Here is a 23409-nt window from a genome sequence, read left to right as displayed (position 1 = left end):
ATGTGTAATTTTGGCCTCCCTGTTACTTAGAGCATAAGCTCCAGAGGGTGAGAACTCACTAGCTCGGTGCTGGGCACATAATGGGCACTCAAGTATGTTTGAGGGAATGAACAAATGAACAAACACCAGAGTTTGTGTGAATACTGCAGTTTTCCAGAGTAAGGAGTTAGGTTTCAGGTGTCTAACATAGTGTTGTAACTCTCCTGAGTGAGCATCCGCATGGCATATATAGTGCTTGGTACAAATACAAAAATAATACAGCTCCCATCTCTGCCCCTAAGTAGCTTCCATTCTGCGTGAGAAGAAAAGACAAACATATTTGAAATGATTGGAGCTGGCAGGATAGGATGGTGTGATAAAAGCACTAAAATGTCCCTAAAATTGAATGCACAGATTGCTTGGGAATCTCAACCTTTATACTGACTCTAATATACCTGTGTTTTGCTTGAGAAAGTCTCTCTTTTCTTAACTTTTTCTACTAGGTTAGATTGCATTCTCCCACCTTTTCATTTCATTTTTGATGTCACTAGGATGGAATATTTAGACTGGGTGAGGAATTTGGCATTAATTTAAATGCCCAGGTGAAATGATTCATTAATAGAAAGTAAATGTAATGTAGACTTTTTTAAGCTGAAGATTATCCAGTCACAGCATTTTCTTCTGGAGAAATTATTTATAGCATTTTTGGATTAAGCATGAGTCACAGCAGTTAGCACAAGCCTTTGTAGTGTACTATTAGTGCATTTTGAAAAGTTTTATCCTAAGTAACTGAGAGTCTGTGGTAAGAAAGAAATAGGAGAAACACACCTTTTCATAATATATACATTTGTGTAGAGTAGTCAGTTTAATACAATGTCTGGGAGCAGCAGCTCTGGATTGCTACTCTGAGGGCTAGAATCTCCACCCCACACCTGTGTCACCTCAAGGAGATTAAACCAGATCTTTCAGTTAGACCTCTAGGCCCTTGGTAAGTGCCCAGTTATTGTTGGCTATTGTTCATGTTATTGATTTAGTCACTGTGTTTTGTTATTAGGTAGGTCTGTGTCATTGATTTTTTTTTTTTTTTTTTTTAGGGGGAGTGGTGGAGATCAACTTCACATTAGGGTTTTAATATTAATGGCTATGGAGCAGTGATGGTCAATAGTTTGTTTATCTTTTTGCTTTCATACAGGTTGAATGTAATTTTTACGAAATTTGATGAAGTCCAGAAATCTGGAAACATGATACAATCTGCAAATGGTGAGTAGAAAAGGTAACTGCTATTTTTGCCTTTTAGTTTACATCCATAACATTTATGTTATATGTGAACAGCTGAATTAGGTAATTGAGTAAGAGTTTCTAGGTCTTAAAACTTAACTTCCATTCACCTACTTTTCCAGGCCAGAAACAATGGACTTTCTTTCATAACCTGTACTGAATTTATTAACTAATCCTGTTGGGTTTACTTTTAAAACTGCAACCTGAATCCCAGTAATTCTCATCACTGCTGTTGTCTTCCTAACTCAAGCTGTCGTGGGATTTTACCTGGGCTCTTGTGGTTCTCTCCAGAACAGTATCTTTTCTTCTACTGTTTCCCCATGCCTAAGGTCTGTTTGTCATATAGCAACTAGAGTAATCTTTTTAGAACATAAGTCAGGTGATGTTAATCTTCTTCCAAATCCTCCAAAGGTTTCCCGTCACATCTAGGCTACAATTCAGTGACTCACCACTGCCCACCACCATTCTGATGTCATTTGAATTATTCTTTGTGAAAGTTCTCTTTGCTCTAGCCACATTGACCTCCTTGCTAAGTTTGAACATTCTGAGCATCTTCTGCTTCAGGACCTCTGTGCTTATGATTCCTTCTGCTTGAAGCATTCACCTTCTGGGTATCATTATGGCCTCCTCCCTCATTCCATGAAGCTCTCACTTCATAAAGTATCACTGAATTACTGAGGCCACTGGAAAAGCACATCCAGGGTTCTAAGGGAAAGCTCTGTGCCCCCCTCACCCTGCTTGAGTTTTCTTCCTAGCATGTGTTACCAGAAAAATATGTGTTTACTCATGAGAGTGGGAACTTTACTTTATTCCCTTTATTGTTCTTTTTGTTTTTTCCCAATGAGCATCAGTTCAATGCCTTGAAGAGTCCCTTGTGATAGGTGTGCAGTAAGTATTGTTGAATAAAGTAATGATTGTGTCCAGTTCCTGTATTCCTTTCACTACGTTGTGATGATACTTGAGGACTAGTGGGTAATCCTTGTGATTCCAATAGGAGAGGAAAAGATAGGAATGAATTACTCCTGTATGAAGGAAAAAAACACCAAAAAGTTAATTGCTGAGAATAACTTTTTCTAACCTTGGATACCTCATTGTATCATAGCTAAGCTATTTTAGAATTTTTAAGTATCTTAGTTGCAGCCGGTACTGAATTCATTAACTAATCCTGTTGGATTTACTTTTAAAACTGCATCCCGAGTCCCAGTAATTCTCTTCATCACTGTCTTCCTAGTACAAGCCTTCACATGTTGAATATCTTGAGACTGTAAAGTCTGAGGGCTTTTCCTCAAAGTAACTTGGGATATAAAGGCTGAGCAGGTAGCAGAATGCAAACCTTTTGACTCATACTCTGCTGTGTACCTATTATTATTCCAAAGAAATTTTTCTTTGAACAGCATGTTTTCTATATAAAATGCTTAAAGTGATCTAAAAAATGCTTTCATTAATCTCTTTTTCATATATTGTAAAAAATGTAAAAAAGAATAGAAAATGAGTATCATAATTTAGCTATTACCATCAAAAATCATTTTTCACTACATTTTTAATATTTCATCATCTTATAACTGTATAATTTGTATATAATTTTAACCATGGTGTAATTTTCTCTACTTTACCCAGTACATTAGTACATACTTTTATATGTACTTCTAAAAACATACCATTGACAGAGCTGGGCCAGAATTCTGGCATCTGAGTAGTGCACTTGTGATGAGTGGGGTTGCTGGGTGTCCACAGGCAGGTCTTCACAGGCAGTTAATTGCTGGACATATGATTTTACTTTTGTGTGGGTGTATTTGTGTAGTTGATGTGGCTTCTCAGTTTAAAAATTGTTGGCACTAGGACACAACATGCTGGGCAAGTAAGTAAAAGCAGTGGCAGGAAAGTGAGTTTGTGCTTTGTAAGCCAGTATTACAGCTATGAAACAGTATCTCATTATAGTGCTGGCACTGGGGAGGAAGACTGCATCCACGTTGGGGATCTTGCCTAAAAGATTGTACATATACTCTATGGGTTCCAGTGATGTGACACATATGATTTTATCCTCAGGAGTGCCAAAACTGTGTGGCATTGGGTGTCTCACAAGTAGCCTTTTATTATAAATGGCTAGGTGCAAATATTGCCCCCAGATTCCCTTTATATCTGTGTGCATGTGCATGCACATGGGGTCAGGCTTGAGGCTGGAAACAGTTATTTTAGACGTCTGTGTTAAAAATAGCCAATGGTAAGGAAGCCTTAACAGAATTTTCTTGGAGGCCTATAATTTCAGCTTTTTGCTTTATATTTGTAGTATTACTGTTTTAATTGTTAGAGCCAAAATATTTAAGGAAGCTAATATAAAGCCATGTGTGTAAAATTTTAGAATTTCTAACCTGAGTGATTTTCATCTCTTTACATAACTTTGAGAGACCAGTAAATGTTCAATTGCTTTCAAAAGACAAACCACCTAATTTGCTTCATTGAATGTTTCTGTCATTGAACATTGAGATGGCATAGAGAAACTGCAGTAGTGATAGAATAAAACCTGTCTCCCTCTTTATCTAATTTTCTCTGTCTTGTCCCTCCCTCCCTCCCTCCCTCCCTCCCTCCCTCCCTCCCTTCTTTCCTTCCTCCTGCCCTTTCTTTTTTCTTCCCCTCCCCTCCCCTCCCCTCCCCTCCCCTCCCCTCCCCTCCCCTCCCCTCCCCTCCCCTCCCCTCCCCTCCCCTCCCCTCCCCTCCCCTCCCCTCCCCTCCCCTCCCCCTCCTCCTTCTTTTCTTTTTTCTTTTTCTTTCTTTTTCTCTCTTTCTCTCTCTCTTCCTCTTTCCTTTTCCTTTCTTGTCTTTTCTTTCTTCTCCTCCTCCTCTTTCTTCATTTTTTTAAACACAATTCTCAGTGTAATTCTTTGATCTCTTCTGAACTTCAAACCTTTGACTGTTCTACTTTCTCTAAATCCATCCATCCTCTCCTTTCTTCGTTTCATACCTTACACAGCTTAGATTACAGCCTCTCTGAACTTAATAGTTGTAGGAGTTTTTTGTAGCCTCTGAGATTTTCTACGGAAATGGTTTTGTCATCTGCAAATAGGAACAGTTTTATCTCTTTCAGATAGGTATATTTTTAATTGCTTTTTCTTGCCTTATTGCACTGGCTAGAACTTCTAGTACTATGTAAAATAAAAGTGGTGAGACAAAACATCTTTGTTTGGTTCCCATCTTAGGTGCTAAGTATGGTGTTAGCTGTAGGATTTTTGCAGATGTTCTTTATCAAAATGAGGTAGTTTTCTATCGATTTCTATTTATCTTATCTGAGTGTTTTTTTTTCTTTTTTTCCCAGAGCAGGAATGAAAGTTTATTTTAAAAGGCTCACTGCAATCTCTGCCTCCCAGGTAGAACAGGAAAGAAAGGAAGGTGTGCTTGGGAGAGAGCCAGGAGGGCACAGTTGAAAGGTCAAAAAAGAAAGTCAAGCATCCTTATCTGAGTTTTATCACAAGTAGGTGTTAGGCCTTTTGTGAAGTTATCAGTTTATGTAAAAAATTGAGATACATTCTCCTTCTAGCTGCAGTACATTTAAAAATTAAAAAAAAAAAAAATATATATATATATATATATAATTCACTATTGATATTTCACTTTTTAAAGTATATGCTTTAATTTTTTTTTTAATATTCACAAAGTGTGCAACTATTACCACTATTTAAATCTAAAATATTTCATCACCCCCACCTCCCATTCCTTTTAGCATTTACTCCCTATTCCCTTGTCCTTCCAGTTTCTGGCATCCTATTTTTCGTCTGTATGGATTTGCCTATTCAGGACATTTTGTATAACTGGAATGATATAATATTTGGCCTTTGTATCTGATGGCTTTCATTTAGCATAATGTTTTCAAGATTCATTCAGAGAGTAGCATGTATCAGAAGTTCATTTCTTTTTATGGCTGAACAAGATTCCATTGTGGAAGTAGATTGCATTTTCTTTATCCATCTGTCTGTTGATGGACATTTGGGATTGTTCCACTTTGTGGCTATTGTGAAGAATGATTCTGTGAACATTGATGTGAAAGATTTCATGTGGATATGTATTTTCATTTCTCTTGGCTGTACACCTTGCAGTAGAATTGCTGGGTATACGTTTAACTTTTTGAATAACTGCTCAAACACAGTAAACATACAGTTTTCCAATTTTGCAGCACTGTTTTACATTGCTAACAGCAGCCTGTGAGAGTTTGCAGTTTCTCCACATCCTCACCAACGGTTGTTATTGTCTCTTTTTCATTATAGTCACAGTAGTGGGTGTAAAGTGGTATCTCATTGTGGTATTGATTTGCTTTACCCTGATAATGGTATTGAACATCTTTTTCATGGGCTTATTACCCATTTATATACCTTCTTTGGAGAAGTGTCTATTCAAATAAATCTTTTGTCGATTTTCTAAATGGGTTAATTGCCTATTTATTGTTGAGTTATAAGAGGTTTTTAGATGTGCTACATACCTGACTTAACAGATGTGATTTATTTGCAAATATTTTCTACCATTCTGTGAGTTTTCTTTTCACTTTCTTGATAGTGTCACTTGAGAGATAAAGTGGTAAATTTTGATGAAGTCCAATGTATCTGTTTTCTTTTGTCATACCTAGGAAACTATTGCATATTTTTGGCCAGGTGCAGTGGCTCACAACTGTAATCTCAACACTTTGTGAGGCTGAGGTGGGCAGATTATCTAAGGTCAGGAGTTTGAGACCAGCCTGACCAACATAGTGAAACTCCATCTCTACAAAAATACAAATTAGCTGGGTGTGGTGGTGCACGCCTGTAGTCCCAGCTGCTGGGTGGTGGGTGTGGGCGGTGGCCCTGAGGTAGGAGGATGGTGGAGTTGGGGGGAGGGGCAGTGGCCCTGAGGTGGGAGAATTGCTTGAACTTGGGAGGTGAAGGTTTCAGTGAGCCGAGATTGTGCCACTGCACTCCAGCCTTGGTGACAGATAGAGACTCTGCCTTAGAAAAAACAAAAAGAAGAAACTATTGTCTATTTTTACCATGGTAAAAAGAAAGAAAAGAGACCAGCACAGTGCCTCATGCCTGTAATCCTAGCACTTTGGGAGGCCAAGGCAGGCGGATTGCCTGAACTCAGGAATTTGAGACCAGCCTGGGCAACATGGTAAAACCCCGTCTCTGCTAGAATACAAAAAATTGGTGTTTTTACTCTATTTATAGGCTATGCACGCATGTTACAAAATAAAATAAAAGAAAAAAAGAATACAAAAAATTAGCTGGGCATGGTGGCGTGCACCTGTAGTCCCAGCTACTTAGGAGGCTGAGGCTGGAGAATTGCTGGAACCCGGGAGGCAGAGATTGCAGTGAGTGCAGATTGTGCCACTGCACTCCAGCCTGGGTGACGGAGTGAGACTCCATCTCCCCCCGAAAAGAAAGAAAGAAAAGAAACTGGGCCTGACCTCCTCCTTGTTTCTTCATTCTTTTTGTGCTGCACATTCTTGGCTTCCTTTGTTTAACATCTACTACTTAGTTATTAAATTCTTAAAGTTTAGGCTGGGCGCGGTGGCTCACGCCTATAATCCCAGCACTTTGGGAGGCTGAGGTGGGTGGATCACGAGGTCAAGAGATCGAGACCATCCTGGTCTACAAGGTGAAACCCTGTCTCTGCTAAAAATACAAAAATTAGCTGGACATGGTGGCGCACGCCTGTAGTCCCAGCTACTCGGGAGGCTGAGGTAGGAGAATTGCTTGAACCCAGGAGGCAGAGGTTGCGGTGAGCCGAGATCGCGCCATTGCACTCCAGCCTGGGTAACAAGAGCAAAACTCTGTCTCAAAAAAAAAAAAAAAAAAAAAAAATTCTTAAAGCTTGATTCAAGGCCTTTTCCTTTCTCAGGCAGTGCTTTTTCCCTGGTTACACATATCCACGGCTATAATTTTATTTACTAGCTGTATCACATTTTTTTTGTAAATGTTTGTCTCCTGTATAGATCTAGGTGCAGGATTGGAACTGTATGTAAAACAGCTCCCCTGTCTGACATTTCCTCTTGTATTTGAAACATGTATCTAAAACCAAATTTATATTCCACTTTTGGCTGAAAGACATAACCCAAAACAAATATTATTCCACCCTAAATCTTTTCTGTACTTCTTATAAGTGTGATTGCTCCATTATTCATCTAGGTATGCAAATTGAAGCTTGGGTGTCATATTTGATACCTCCCTCTCCCTCACTTTTCATAAATCTTATCACTGATTTCTATGGAGTTTAACTCAAATATTGCTTTTTTTTAATTGAGGTAAAATCTTCATATATAATTAACAATCTTTACCATTTTTAGTCTACAGTTCAGTGGTCATAAATACATTTCTATATATTTTTTCTCTTTATTTTCCCCCTCCCCTTCCCGGCCTTTAGTGACCACCAGTCCAATCTCTACCTTCGTGCGATCTACTGTTTTAGCTCCCACATATGAGTGAGAACAGGTGATATTTGTCTTTCTGTGTAATATAATCACCTCTAGTTCCATCCATGTTGCTACAGATAACAGGATTTCATTCTTTTTTATGGCTGAATTATATACCATTGTGTATATATACACATTTTTCTTATTTCGTGTATCTGTTGGCCTTGTAAATGGTGTCAGATCCCCCTGTTAAACGTGGGCAGGCACCCCCTCCCCCACTGTGTGGTATGCATCATGTTTTCAGGTTTACGTTTGGTGATTATTTGACTAATACCCATCTTGGCATTGGATAAGCATGGATAATAATGGCATCACATTTTCTTTATCCTCCACCTGTCGATGGACCCTTAGGTTGCTTTCAAATCTTGGCTATTGTGAACAGTGCTGCAATAGACATGGGAGTACAGATATCTTCAATATACTGATTTCCTTTCTTTTGGGTATATACCTAGCAGTGGGATAGCTGGATCGTATGGTAGTTCTATTTTTAGTTTTTTGAGGAGCTTCCATACTGTTTTCTATAGAGGCTGTACTAATTTAACATTTCTGCCAACAGTGTTCCCTTTTCTCCACATACTTGCCAGAATTTGTTACCGCCTGTCTTTTGGATTAAAGCCATTTTAACTGGGGTGAGATGATACCTCATTGTAGTTTTGGTTTGCATTTCTCTGATGATCAGTGTGATGTTGAGCACTTTTTTAATATGCCTGTTAACCATTTGTGTGTCTTCATTTGAAAAGTGTCTATTCAGATCTTTTGCTTTTCAATTGAATTATTAGTTTTTTTTTCTATTGAGTTGTTTGAGCTCCTCATATATTCTGGCTATTCTCTATGGTATTCTATCTACCCTTGTCAGATGGGTAGTTTGCGAATATTTTCTTGCATTCTGTGGGTTGTCTTACTCTTTGTTGATTGTTTGCTTTGGTTGCCTATACTTATGGGGTGTTATTGAAAGAATCTTTGCCTAGACCAATATCCTGGAGAGTTTCCCCCTTATTTTCTTTCAGTAGTTTTATAGTTTGAGGTCTTACGTTTAAGTCTTTAATTTATTTCAGTTTGATTTTTGTGTGTGGTGAGAGATGGGAGTCTAGTTTCATTCTTCTGCGTATGGTTATTCAGTTTTTCCAGAACCATTTATTGAAGAGTCTCTCCTTTCCCCAGTGTATGTTCTTGGCACTGTTGTCGAAAATGAGTCCAGTGTAGACACGTGGATTTATTTCTGGGATCTCTATTCTGTTCCATTCATCTGTGTGTCTGTTTTTATTCCAGTACCATGCTGCCATAAAAACATCAATGGTAGTAGTATAATTTGAAGTCAGATAATGTGGTTCTCCAGTTTTGTTCTTTTTGCTTAGGATGGCTTGAGCTATTCTGAGTCTTGTGTGCTTCCATATAAATTTTGGGATTACTTTTTCTATTTCTGTAAAGAATGTCATTGGCATTTTGATAGGGATTATTTTGGATCTGTAGATTGCTTTGAGTAGTATGGACGGTAATGCTCTTTTAAAACTGCTTTATTGGAATATAATTTACATACCATGAGAGCATTCATTTCAGGTGTATAATTCAGTTATTTTTAGTATATTCACAGATAGCTGCAACTGTGCATCTATTGATGGACATTTGGATTGTTTTTACCTTTGTCTATTGTGAATAGTGCTGCTTTGAACATTTGTATGCAAGTTTTTAAACACCTATTTTCAGTTCTTTTGACTATACATCCAGGAGTGGAATTGCTGTATTATATAGTAATTCTGTGTTTAACTTACTGAGGAACCACTAAACTTTTTCACAGTGGCTGCAGGCTGCAGCATTTTTTATTCTCTCTAGCAATTTCCAAATTCTCCACCTTTTGTCAATGCGTGTTAAAAATTTTTTTTTATTATAGTGATCCTAATAAATATGAAGTGGTATCTCATTGTGGTTTTCATTTGCATTTCCCTAATAACTAATATGTTTGAACTTATTTCCTGTGTTAACTGGACATTTGTAGATCTTCCTTGGAAAAACAACTATTCAAGTTCTTTGCCCATTTAAAAATCAAATTGTTTGTTCTTTTGTTTTTGAACTATATATGATTTGCAGATATGATTTGTAAATTTTTTTTTTCATTCTGTGGCTTATCTTTACTTTTAAGTGTCTTTTGGCATATAAAAGTTTTAAATTTTGATGAAGTCCACTCAATTTTTTCTCTTGTTACTTGTGAACAACATTGCTCTTTTGAGAAAGAAAAGTTCTGGATTTTAGCTAAGTTGGAAGAAACATATTTAATGGTGGTACTCCTAAGAAATAATAGGGTTTTATTCAGTTTGTATTTCTTGACGTGTTCAAAATTATGTTGTTCTCTGATGCTTAATATTTGTATGAAACTCATGGACTTACTTTTTAAAGGCATAATAGAATTGTGTCTAAAACAGCAATGAAAAAGCAGCCAAGTAGCAATTTGAAATGGGCTTCCTGTCTATAATAGAAAACTTAATCTTTGCGTGATTCCTTTTTGTTGCTAGGTTACCCGAAGGCCTTTCAGCTTTGAATGGCAAGAATATGAGAGTTAAAAATATGTTGCTATATAGCTGTTTCTTCTTTTTTTCAACGCCATATAATTAGCAAGCTCCTTAAAGCAAAAATTACAGTTTTTCCTTCCATGGGTTTCAAAAAGCAAATCATTTGTAAGTTTTTAAATCATGCAGATGTGCTTATGCTCATGGGAGAATTGGATTTTCAGAATGAAAGAGCTAGTAATTATGGACTACTCAGTGTCCTTTATCTGCAACCACTTAATGATCTTTAATTGGATTTGATTGAAGTGAGACTCATGAACATTAATTTGGTTAAAAAATACACATGCTTTTGAGTTTCTTAGGCAAAGCTAACATGTTTATGAGGAAAGATACAAACTATCATCTTGGTTAAATCCATGTCAATTCTGTAATAAATTTGTAGCTAAAATAAAAGGCACAATATTTGTTTGCTAATAAAACTATAAAGTAGGTAACAAGTAATCATAAAATGATTGGCCCTTATACATAAATGTACAGGGTATCATTTTGTTGCTAAATGCATTCTGCCTTACATTTTTACACACAAAAAAACTATAATTTGAAAAGCATTACAGTATCAGTTCTGTGTTGTTGGAAATGAGCAATACCTGTACAAGTCTGAAAACAGACCAATGAAAGATTGTGTTAGATAAGATCTGAAGTATTGCCTAGTGTAGCTAGGACAAAGGATTCATTTAAAGGCAAATCAGTTGTCTTTTCTTTATTAAGAAGACAAGCCATTATTATCCATGCTTATCCTTTAAAAGCAATGATTGTGAATCAGTGGATCAGGTGCCGATATTAGGTTCACACTGTCTCCCTGTGCTTGTTTATATAGACTATGAATATTACAAGGTTTGGGATTGTGATTCAGTATCTTAGGAAAGTGTTTCCATAGTCACGAATACAGAGATAATGTGTTTGTTACAAGGCTGGCATATGTGTTGAGCTGTGCTAAGAAGCCCACCTAAAATAGCCTGGAAGAGACTGCTTCTGATGGCAGCATAAGTAGTGTAAGCTGCAGCAGACAGCTTATTTTATTTTCTATGTGGAAATAATATTGCTTTTTGATATTTTTCTAATTTAAGATTTGTGTTAGGAATATTCTGTTTCTTGAGGGGGAAGAATCAGATAGGTGGTTTAAACGTTTTTAACGCCACTTTTAAAGAAGACTCTCATGTGAGTAGAGTTGGATGGAGATGGCTCACTCCTCCCCCCAGCGCCCCCCCCCCCAACTCTTTTTAAAAACTCAGTGTTAGTCTAGGCTTTTATTTTGGAATAGGGTGGCAGTTGTCATTGGTGCTGCCAGATCACACTGAACAAGTGTGGGTGGAGAGTTTGCTGATGCTTAAGTTGCTGTGAGTAGGTATAGCTTTCAGAGCAGTGTTTTTACTTGGTACCAGGATTACTGACAATCATGACTACTGGGAAAGGTAGGCTATTCTAATATTCTGAAAAGTGTTTGTAATTGTTGCTGCTTGGCTAGGAAATGCCTAAATATTTTATAATTCCTTTGATAACTAAAAATCATGTATGCAACATGGGAAGGATTGTTATGAATGTTGTCATTTAAGCAGGGGAAAATTGTGAAACCTATAGGGAAATAAACATCCATGTTAACCTTCTAGACTAGGAGAGAGGAACTAGGCACAGTAAGCTGAGGCTAGCTGTGTTTTTAATCTTCTGTTTATTTCGTGGGCTTTTTTCTCTGCTTTCTTATGTTCACAGTATGAGGATTATGAACATAAATCTATTTGCAATTGCAAGGTATTTGTTAATAATGCAAAGTGGTTTTGAAAAAAGTCTACTGGCTAGAAACTTCTGAGTTTTCCCAACAGCATCTAGGGGAAAAGCATAAATAAATGATAGCAGTGCAAGGATGCTGCTTCTGTCTTAAGTCATTGTTTATTTTATTCCTCCTTTAAAAGATTTACATTTTAAAAATGCAAAAATGGACAGGAAAACTACAAAAGAAGTATTGTTCACAAAAGATCTTACTGATTAGCTTTCAGTCTTTCCAGAGGTTTTCCCTAGGTTTGGCCAATATTGAAGTGATTTTAAAAGACTCTGTGTAAACCAGGTTTGCATTTAAAGGTAGGGTGCAGATGATGTGATGGGAACAAACTGTATCACCTCTTGCTTTCCTAAGGGATGGTTTTGCTGGCAGGCTCTTAATTTTTGTCTCTGAAGGGTTTTTCCATACTCTTACTGAAACAGGTATTGCATAGAGCAAAATTTTGTGTAGTAACAAGTGTTCATTTGTCTCCTGCTGTGGAAAATTGGGCACACATCCAGGACTTTTGCTCAGTGTTTATTTTGTAGTGGATTGTTAAAGGTATTTTCTTAAATTTGGTTAAGTTGGCTGAAAATAATGTAAGATGCCACATTTCTGCTCATATTTTTATATTGAGAATTTAAAGTAAGTATACAGGAATGATATTTTTATTTCATACCTAAGTATCGTGTTCTATTTTCAGGTTAAACTGCTGCAGGAAATCAATACCTTGGCAGGAGAGTTAAATAATTCATGTTCTGAAGTGACCTCTCTTAGAGTCTTCCCTTTGAAGATTTGAAAGTGTGTCATTTATAAGTAGCATTTGTCTTAAGTTGTGATATTTTCATTTGTTTTTAGCAACAGGTCAAAATAATATGGGAGTCAGCTTTTTTAATGTTAAAAGCCATGGAGATATCCTCCTGAGTCTGAGTTTAAAATAAAGACTGTTCTTTCACCTGATATATATTTTTTAAATTGCCTACTACCTTAGTCACTGTCACCTGGAATTCAGGCTTAGATGCTTTGGTAACTGTTACCCTCAGTAACTGCAATTGTGATAGGAAACAAGGATTAAAATACTGTTTCTTATGAAAGTGGCATGTTTGAATCATATATTAATTCATGACCATTAAAAATCTGCAAAATATAACCAGAGAGTCTCCCAAGGTGTGTAGAGTACTTTAATGTTTTCAGAGGACTTTTCTGCATGATTTTTGTTTGTTTTATGATCCTCACAGCAGCCCCATGAGGAGTAGGCAGGGCAGCTTTTAAACACAGATACTGAAGGTTTGGGGTTTTCTATAATTGCGTTAGTTTCAGGACAGGGGAGAGCTCTAGCTTTTGTTGTCTTAGACAAGTCTTTCCAGAAAGCCATCTTGTTAGGCCAAATACTCCGGAATCTGTCAGACCAGGCATGAGTGCTGCCTCTGCATGAGCAGTGTGACCTGGGACTGGCAGCATGGCTGTTTACTGCCATTTTCTCATGTGCAAACTGAGGATGAAGGTCTCTGTGCTGAGGAGCCGGTGAGGGGCCTTGGGCCTGGCACATCAATCTCATTCTATTGATATAGAGAGACATCCACTGTGGCAGCTCTAGATGATATCCTAATGGGAGGTGTGAAGGTTGAACTGAGGTTTAAAATAGTACAGTTGATCTTTTTGTGTATATATGGAAAGGTAGTCTAAGCAAATGCAGAATCGAATGCATCCTAAGATCTTGTAAAAAGAAACTGCCACCCAGTACCCAGATCTTGGTCTCTAAAACCACCAGGGCTCCTTGGGGAAATGGCTGAGTTGAGGGCTGGAGCAAGGCAAGCCAGTGTATCTCGAGGGGCCAGAAAGTAAGGAAGTACTTGAAAAAAAAAAATCGAAAAACAAAACAAAACAACAGTAGGGTATCTCTGAGAGACCCAGGAGTCAACTGAAAGTCCTCCCAATAGCTGAAGCTAGAACACTTGAAGCAACAGGAAAGTAGTGTTGGATTTGAACCCAAAGTATAAAATAAATGTTAAGGATCTGTATCGATATAAGTAAAATGATTGGAAAGTATGTAAATGGAGATGAAGAGATGAACCTCTTGTGCAGAATTATTCCAAAACATTAATGTAAATATCCCACGCTAAGGAGGGGAGCATAACTTCCTAGTCTGTCAGTGTGGTGAGTGTCCTTGATAGGATGTGATGAGAATGGCATTTTACCTCTGTGGTCTTCCTTCCAAAGCGCCATAAGCTCTATGGAAACATGGCAGAAGCCTCAGGCAAACCCAGAATGAAGGATATTCTATAAACTCCCTAACCATGTCAAGGTCATTGAAAACAAAGAAAGTCTGAGAAACTGTCACAATCTAGAAGAGCCTAGGGAGTCAGGATGACTAAATGTAATGTGGTATCCTGAATGGAATCCTGGAACAGATAGATAAAGAACATGAGGGAAAAACCAAGGAATGCTGAATATACTAGGGACAGTAGTTAAAAATAATAGTTGATCCACGTGTTGGGTTATGTGCTTTAAGAAAATCTTTTTGGGGCCGGGCACGGTGGCTCAAGCCTGTAATCCCAGCACTTTGGGAGGCCGAGGTGGGTGGATCACAAGGTCAAGAGATCGAGACCATCCTGGCCAACAAGGTGAAACCCCGTCTCTACTAAAAATACAAAAAATTAGCTGGGCATGGTGGCGCGTGCCTGTAATCCCAGCTACTCAGGAGGCTGAGGCAGGAGAATTGCCTGAACCCAGGAGGTGGAGGTTGCGGTGAGCCGAGATCGCGCCATTGCACTCCAGCCTGGGTAACAAGAGCGAAACTCCATCTCAAAAAAAATAATAATAAAAAGAAAAAAAAAGAAAATGTTTTGGAATGTTTTGTGTATTTAAAACATGTCATTAAAAAAACAAAACCTGTAAAGATTAAAGACATGGAAACCAGTAAGGATACTGTTTGGTAATGCTGATCTATCTGAGGGATGAGGAAGACCTGAATTAGGTTGGCCTCAGTGGGACTGGAGAGGGAAGTGGCTGGTGGTTCTAAGCAGCGCTGACCACACACAATGCTTATTTAGATCAGTGGGTGGGGGAAGACCTGGTGGGAGATGGAAGGGGAGGAGAAGAATAAAGAGCAATTGCATATTTTGGCCTGGATGATTGGTGGTAGCACCAACTGGAGTGGGAAACCTGGAGGGAGGGCAGGTTTTGAGGGTAGGATGGTTATAGGTGATTATAGTTCTGGACACTTGGACATAGAATTTTGTTTGTACATGAGTTTGATTCAAGTGGGTTTGTATCTTGAGTAGAGATGAGTTTTCTGGTAGAGGATTAAGCATGGTTGGAAAATGGATATTTGTTTTAAATTGTCATGTTATTTCTCTTTGTCTTTTTTTGTAGTGTAGCAGTATGGTTATTTGCCTCTCTAGCTAAAGAGGGTTCTTGAGAATGAGATCGTTAAAGCAGAGATGGATGACTTGCAGGATTATTTGCACAAATGGCAAATAGCTCTTAGTGTAATTACTTTAAAGTACGAGAGAACATTCTGGTTGGAAACCTTTTCCAAATTTGGATCTGAGTTTTTCCACCTGACTTACTTTTGTGTCTATGTAGTGGTTGTCAAAAAGAATTGGGTCAAGATTGCTACAGTGATAATTAAAATGACATTTCCAAAAGAGTGCAGGGTGTAGATCTGATATCTGTGGGATTTGGGTTCTGACATTTATAACTTTCAGGGCAAGTTGAAAGGTAAAGTAAGTACTGTGATCAAAAGGAGAAATGAACATTTAGTCAATGAAAGGATATGTGATGACTATTATGTAACTGACACTGCGAGATTATCTAAGGTGATGAAATTTTAGTTGTTGACTTCTGGAAGTCTCAATTTTCAGTCATCAGTATGCAAACTTAATTCACATCCCTCAGTGTTGCTTCAGACTTTCCACTTTCCCATGAAATAGTAAAAATGTAAGTCAGAATATGCTATCTTAAAGGCCTGTACCTTTTCAGCACTTTTTTGAGGGATAAATGATGATTTCAATGCCCTCCTCTTCTCTAACCTATTACCAGGAAGAAGTTTGTGGTTATCATTATTGTAATTATAGTCACCCATTCTTGTTTACTGCCTTTGTGCCTTTGCCATTCCTTCCTTGTCCCTTTCTTGCCCCAGGTTCGCACATGTCCTTCTCACTGAGAATGCACTTCATTGTACTTTCCTCAGCCTCACGCCTGCCTAGTTTTCAGGTCATGGTGCACAGACTTCCTCAGAGATGCCTTGCCTGACTTCTGTGGCCTCTAGGAATTCGCTTTCCTGGGGCTCCTTATGCTGGCTTATGATCAGCTTTGTGAGAATAAGGATAGGAGCTGCTGTGTTCACCTCTGAATTGCCAGCAGCTGGCCCAGTGCCAGGCACAGGGTGGGCGTTTACAAACATCCTTGGCATACACAAAGGGTATGTGAGCTGGGTATGGTGGCACATGCCTATAGTCCCAGCTGCTCTCTACTTTAGAGGCTGAGGCACTGGGATTGCTTGAGCTTAGTACTGAAGACTGTAGTGCACCATGATGACTCCCGTGAGTAACCACCACACTCCAGTGGCTGCAACAGGGCAAGACTCTGTCTCTTTAAAGAAAAAAAGAAAATAGCATGGGCAACATGCAAAACCCCATCTCTGCTAAAAATACAAAAAATTAGTTGGGTGTGGTGGCGCATGACTGCGGTCCCTTCCGCTCGGGAGGTTGAAGTGGGAGGATCACCTGAGCCTGTGGAGGTCTAGGCTACAGTGAGCCATAATTGTGCTCCCACACTCCAGCCTGAGCAATAGAGTGTGAGATTCTGTGTCCAAAAAAAAAAAAGTGAAATGGTCCTTATTCTGTAGGTGAAGCAGGCTCACAGAAGTTCGATAACTTGTCTAAACCAGAAAAATATTGCCAAGATTTTTGAAGTCTGGAGAGCTTTTGAAATCTGTGTGTACTTTTCACCGTTACATGTGTGGTCTCACAAGGTTAGGGTCATATGGAGAATACTGAACTCCAGTTATTGTTTCATTTTCTCTTTGGTGAATCTCAGTGAAATTACACATTATCTAATTGATTTTATCTCGTATGCTGGATATGCTGACACATTTATTCAGCATGAAGGAGGCTTTCACAGGCCCACGCCTCACGATGGACATGCACACAGAGGCTCTTCCGAGGCAGGAGCTAAGCTAGCCTTATAACCTGACTGTACTCCATGTGACTATACCACAACCTTATGTCTCCTTTGCCACAGATGCCCAGTCAGTGAAGACAGAGTCACTGACCTTTAGAATTCAGATAATTGATCGAGCAGGCCAGATCAAATGTTCTTAGGATGTAGTTAGGATGGGCTTCATGGATTCTTACACCAAGGTCAAGGCTGAATAGGTGTATGCATTTGATTTTTTTTTTTTTTTTTTTGTGATGGCATCATGCCCTGTCATTCGGGCTGGAATATAGTGGTGTGATTTCAGCTTACTGCAATCTGCCTCATTGCAATTTCTGTCTCCTGGGTTCAAGCAATTCTCCTGTCTTACTGTCTTATCCTCCTGAGTAGTTGGGATTACAGGACCCTAATTTTTTTTTTTTTTTTTTTTTTTAGCAGAGATGGGGTTTTACCATGTTGGACAGGCTGGTCTCGAACTTCTGACCTCAAGTGATCCCCTTGCCATGGCCTCCCAGAGTGCTGAGATTACAGGCGTAAGCCACTGTACCTGGCTACATTTGGTTTTTAAAATACAAAATTTGAAGGAAAATCACACACAATTGGAAGGCCCTCCTTTCTATCTTAAAACAGTTTTTGGAGTCTTTACTTGGGTTTCTTTGTACAGAAATGAAAAGGGTGTTTGAGCTTGGCTTACTGTATTCAGATATCTGCAATTAGGTCAGGCTGTGATAACCTCTGTGCATATGCTGGTAGCCATGAGGCTAGACCCACAGGGTAAACCCTTTTCCAAAGAGAGAGAGTAGCCTTTTTGTAGAGTAGGGCCCCTTTTTCTGCCAAAACAGTGAGTGAACCTTGCCCTGCTGCTTAGTCAAAAGCGTTCTTTTGCTTCATTGTTCAAGGCAAATTGAAGCTTCCTTCTACCCGTCTCTGCCTCCTACTCTTGAATTCTGTGTCCATGACAGAGATGCCTGAGCAATCCTCTCCCGTGTAGATGAGGTTATGCCTTTAGTGAACGCTCTACGGCGTAGTGTGGTTTGGCCTTCTCTGAGCCACCGTGTCTAAAATGTCTCTCACCACCGTCTGCCTTTCACCTCACTTTGTTGCAGAACACTGTTCTTTCCCTTCATGGCCTTTATGACAGATTTGTCTTTACAAATGTTGTACCCCTTTGTGCTGGAAAGTCCCTTTGGGCAGTTAGCATGAATGTTTTGTTCATACCGTGTTCCCAGGAACTAGTAAAGTGCTTGAAATGCCGTTCGCAGATCCTCATCCTCAATGAATAAACAAAAGAAGGAGATAGTTATCCAACTCAGGTGGCAACTAGCCTGCTCCTCCTTCTATAAATTATCTTGGCTGTTATTTCTTTAAGTAAATTAATGCTTTACTCATGAACTCAGAGCTTAAGAAAGAGAATCTGTTCTCTTGTTCCGTTCTCCATTTGTTCCTTTCCTTTCCCCTTTTCTCCTACCTGTTCCCCACCATGTTATCTTGTATCTTTCCCTTGTTTCCTCCCACTGCCGTGAAGGGGTCCATAGTCAACTGGAAGAGAATCCTGGCCTCCATGGTCACGCCATATTTGTGAGCTGGATGGAAGGCCTGTGATGGGGCCCAAAGCCCTGGCTTCCTCTGTTTGTGCTCAAAAGTTCCCTGCGTGGTGGTGTTTGTGGCCAGCAAGGCTGACTTTTTGGTATGCAGGACAAAGGGGAGTGTGGGATGTTGGTGCTTATAAATTGAGTGTGAAATTTCTCACACAGTGGTTGTCTTTGGCATAAATTGGGCAATGTGATTATTATGTGGGCAGTTGGCTTGGGAGCTGGGGAATACAGAGGGAAGCTGAAGGTAATGGTGAGCAGGCCTCGGTAGTGGGCCGAGATGGTAGCGATGTGGTATGTGGCATGCTCACTTGACCTATTTGAGCCAGAAAATGAGCATATGTCCAAAGTGTGACAACAGTTGTCAAATAAGTACTTTTAGTAATATATCTATAATTTACAAAAATGTCTTTAAAGATATCCTGTACCTTATGTAGAATAACTGTACTTAACAGCACTTCCTCCTCCTAAAATACACTTGCTTGAAACCTCTCATGATGTTGATTCCCCCTAAGCTTTGCTTTCTTTCTGTTTTTAGCCTGCAGTTGTGTGGCCTGTGTACCTGGCCATGCATCAGAATGTCTGGATAAGTCTCTAGACGAATAATAGCAGGGAAGCTGTGTGCCATTTGCATTTAGGTTTGTAATAGTACCCAAATGTAATTAAAAGACTTTTAGAAAGCTAACCATTTTGAAATTTTTAAACAAATTCTTTTTGGTTTATATTAACTGTTTATAATTATGTAAATACAGCAATGGGAACTCTAGATAGCTATTGTTTTAAGCATATGTGTGCTGTGGTTATCCAAAGGTCTTATTAAAATAATTGAAAACCATCAACTATAATATGACTTTAACTTTTCAAATTGTAGGACTGGAATTATTCAGAGTTGAATGAACATGAACCAAAGAAACTGACATATTAATGTTGACTGGAGAAAATAAACCCAAACTCTTGTGTATGTATAAACATATATATATACACATAGAAACACACACACATATACATATACACACACACTCACTCTTTCTGAGATGTTTACTTCAGATTCCTAAAATAAGAACTAATTTTTTCCTTCATTACAGTGGTTAATTCCTTTTGTGCTATCCTGAGCTTTATTGAGCTATTGTAGATGTTTATAGTCATCATTTTTCCACAGAGAGAAGCTTAAAAGCAGCTACAAATTCATGGCCAGAGAGTACAAAAGTCAATAGTGAGGTGATTCATGAACTAGCTTTCTACCAGGCCCTGTGCAAAGCGGGGAGGGGAAAAAGGGGCGGCTAAAGCAGGATGCCCAGATGGATGAGGTCACTCTTCTGCCCAGGAGAGCTTTGGTATCTAAAAGAGAAAGATTCCTACAGCTGACCACTTATTTCAGCCCCTCTCGCCTCTCTCTCTTGCTCTGGCCGAACAAACTCTGAGTTAGGTGGCTAATGGAGGGGACTAGAGGATGGTCCCAGCTCTGCGAACCTAGCAGGTGGGAGAAACAGAAGAAGCTCCCTTGGGTAAGGCTCTGTCTGTTTTCGTCTTGCCCTGGGTCTGTTCGGTCCTTGGCAGAGTTTGAGGCACTAATATATATGTGTCTGGGAATGATAGTCCTTAACAACACATGAAGCCAGGCTTTCATTCTAAGAGTTCTTGTGAATGTTGAGGAATGGAGAATTGAGTACCCGTGGATGTTTCAGTGTGACTGTTACTCCAGGAGATGATATTGTGGGCTCAGTTCAGGTGCTCAGAGGGTTTTGTGTCAGGGACTAACTATTCCAGCAGGAAGGATAGTTTATTTCCCTCTTCTTTAATTTTCCCTCTAGGGAGCTCTTTGGTACTGTGGATATTAAAGTACCAGTCTCTTTGTGTTCCCCTCCTTTGCTTTTTGGCTCTAAGGGTAAGTTTATAGTCTTTCTAAAGTATGTTCGGAGACACTCTTCTTCAAGACTGATCTTAAATACATGACTTGTGGTATGTTGCTTAAGTTCTTTTCTCTGAGGAAGGCAAAGTATTAACAGGGATAATTTAAACTGGGCCTCCAGATGGGCCAAGAGATTCTAACTTCAAGAACCCCAACTCCTGGACATGACTTGGGGACTTTGACCTTGATCCTCTGTTCCTTAGTGTCTAGGATGGGAACAGTCCCACAGCAGTGGGGTTCCTGGGCCTGTTCAGGTGCAGAGGGAAGCTGGCTAGTTTGTTCATTATTTCATCAGGAATTTCTTGCCGCTGCTACATCTGTTCAGGAAGAGTCTTTGGAATTTGTTCTCTCTTGCTATATATTCACTGAGCGTGGTAGCCCAGGGTGTTCCTGAGTTAAGTAGGAGGTGCACACATTTAAAGCCTCTCACACCCTCAGTTAATGTTAAGTGAACGCAAGTAGTACGAGTTACATCTCAGGGTTGGTTAGGGACACAGTGGATCCTTTCTAAATTTGGTCCTATTTTGGATTCATATGTCATATTGTGTGTGTGCCGTTAAGAAAACCTCACATTGAATCATACATGCTGTTGATTGTATGTGTTCCCATGTTGGACTGTACACTCCAGAGTGAGAACCATGACTTCCCTTTCTGCATCCCGGCTGCTAGCAAAGTACTTGGGACAGAAGTGTACTTACCAGAGAAATGCTGGAGAGATGAAGGAAGATGCACATGGTGACCTATTAGTATCCAGAAGCGGTGTCCTCTCTAGTAGCCTCCCAGTAGTAGAGCTAGGGCAAAGCAGGTGCTCTGTGAGTCCAGTTTTATTACAGAAGTAACAAAATGATTCGTTTGAGACCAAATCACCTGTAAGGTGAAACTGTGCTCTGGACTTGAACTTCTGATTTACAGGGAGGTCATGAAGGGTTTGGAGAGAGTTGAAAACATTGATGCCACTTGATGGAAGCATGTTCCTATTTGAGCTTTTTTCTTTTGCCTACAGTGACAAATTATTTTCTTTCTTGTGACCCTGAGAAAATTGTCATTGAGACCTCATAAGGACGCTTAACCAGGGGGAAATGGATACTTTCCCTTTGGAATCAGTTCTAGAGAAGTGGTTTTAACCATGCCTTCCTCCATTTCTCAGTAATGTCCATATATTTCTTTTGGCTGCCTAACTTGAATTTGTTGAATGGTCTTTGAAGTGCATTTTTAAAGGAAATTCTGTTCCTAATGGCTCACTTCCATTGAAATATTTTCGAAGAGCTGGTTTTTTTACACACAAAGCATAGCACAAATATTAGGGTATAAAATAGCTGTCATTTGTCCAGTACTTACAGTTTTTCTGTCTTTAATGTACATCTCTAATCTGCATGATATAGCACAGGGATGCTTTGGGCTGCCAGCAACACAGGCCTCATTTCAAGTAGTGAAAGGAAGAAGGGGAGTGAATTGGCTTGTGGAACTGAAAAGTCTGGGTATGTGGGTCTTGCTGTCCTCCTGGGGATGCATGGCAGCCATTAGACCTCAGCTGTGACTGCCTCTTGCTTTGCTTTCTTCTGCTTTCCCTCTCTCTCAGGTGGGCACTGCCATTTGTTGACTCTGACAGCTCTAGGCTTGTACCTGCACAGCTCTAAGTCCACAAGAAGAGAGATTCTAGACTTAATAATTGTGATGGGTTGGGAGAGCCCTGATACTGTGGCCAGGATCCACTGAGGCAAAGGTGTAATCAGTTTATTTCCCTCTGAGTGGGGGAGGGTGGTTACCCAAGAACTGCCCTGGGCTGTCAGTAGAAGCACATTTCATAGGTAGACAGGATCATCCTTTTTTCAGACAGGGAAACATAAGCCTACCTTTTTAATTTTCTTTTTATACCTCATGTGAGGTTGGTCTTGCTGAAAAGTGCAGGCCTGCGACATTACAGCTCGGCCCCAGGACAGGCTTACTGCACAGAATCATCCCTGGGCTGTTGTTAGTATCCCTGCATCTCTCTGGAGACTGGTTATAAATCATACAGTAGTAGCCAGGGCATTTTCCACCTGAGACCCAAATAGGAATTGTGCTTTGATCTGCACCTGCAGGAGGCACTCAGCAGCTCTTACCCAGTGTGAACTTTGAGCTCTTATAGTGCCTTAAGGAGCAGGTGTCTGTGGAAGTTTCACAGTTCATTTCTCTCTCCAGTTTCCGATAGTGTTTTCCTTGCCTGTCTTCCCCTGGTTTTGTCCCTGTTTAGCTCCCTTTGTGAAGAACTAGTAAAGCTGAAATGAATTTTTGAGTTGTCACCTGCCTGTGCTCCAGTTCTCTCTTCTCATGTTATCTGTACTACTGGTATCACTGTGGAGATCGTCTTAAAATGTCAGCCCAGCTTTTTGGCAGCAAGCTTTTGGGTGGAAGGAATGGAACGTGATCCCTAACTGGCAGCTTGATTGCATTCCAGGCTCACTTCTGTGGTAGAGGATGGATTACTGGTGCCAAAGGGCAGAAGTAGCATTCTGCTATCACTCTCAAAGCTTCCATTATGCCATTTCCACTTTTGTATTGTGAAAAATGCCAACATTTCCAGCCAAGTTGGAAATTTTTTTATGCCGTGTGTTCTAACAAAAAAAAGTCTTCCCTAATTTTGTAAACAGGGAAAGTAGTTTTTGTTTCAGAATATGGATATTGAAGGATTGTTTTTCACAGAGTGGTAGACCTTGTCCTATATAATACTGGTCCATACTGACTGGATTGGGGGTGATACATGTACC

At 39.5% G+C, this 23409-nt stretch overlaps 1 protein-coding gene across 50 annotated transcripts in view; it reads left to right on the top strand.

Annotated features, from left to right (window-relative positions):
• CLASP1 (cytoplasmic linker associated protein 1) overlaps positions 1 to 23409 on the top strand; it is a 289654-nt gene that overhangs the window by 135773 nt on the left and 130472 nt on the right. For 49 of the 50 annotated variants that reach the window (XM_054257722.2, XM_078328019.1, XM_054257721.2 and 46 more), the window contains exon 8: positions 1172 to 1239. In XM_054257722.2, the coding sequence (XP_054113697.1) occupies positions 1172 to 1239 (68 nt within the window). Of the gene's footprint in view, positions 1 to 1171; positions 1240 to 11604; positions 11661 to 23409 lie in introns of those variants that run through there. The other variant, XM_078328023.1, reaches the window with a different exon arrangement.

Source organism: Callithrix jacchus, chromosome 6 (assembly GCF_049354715.1).
Source record: "Callithrix jacchus isolate 240 chromosome 6, calJac240_pri, whole genome shotgun sequence".
NCBI lineage: Eukaryota > Metazoa > Chordata > Mammalia > Primates > Cebidae > Callithrix > Callithrix jacchus.
This window is presented reverse-complemented; position numbering and strand designations above follow the sequence as displayed.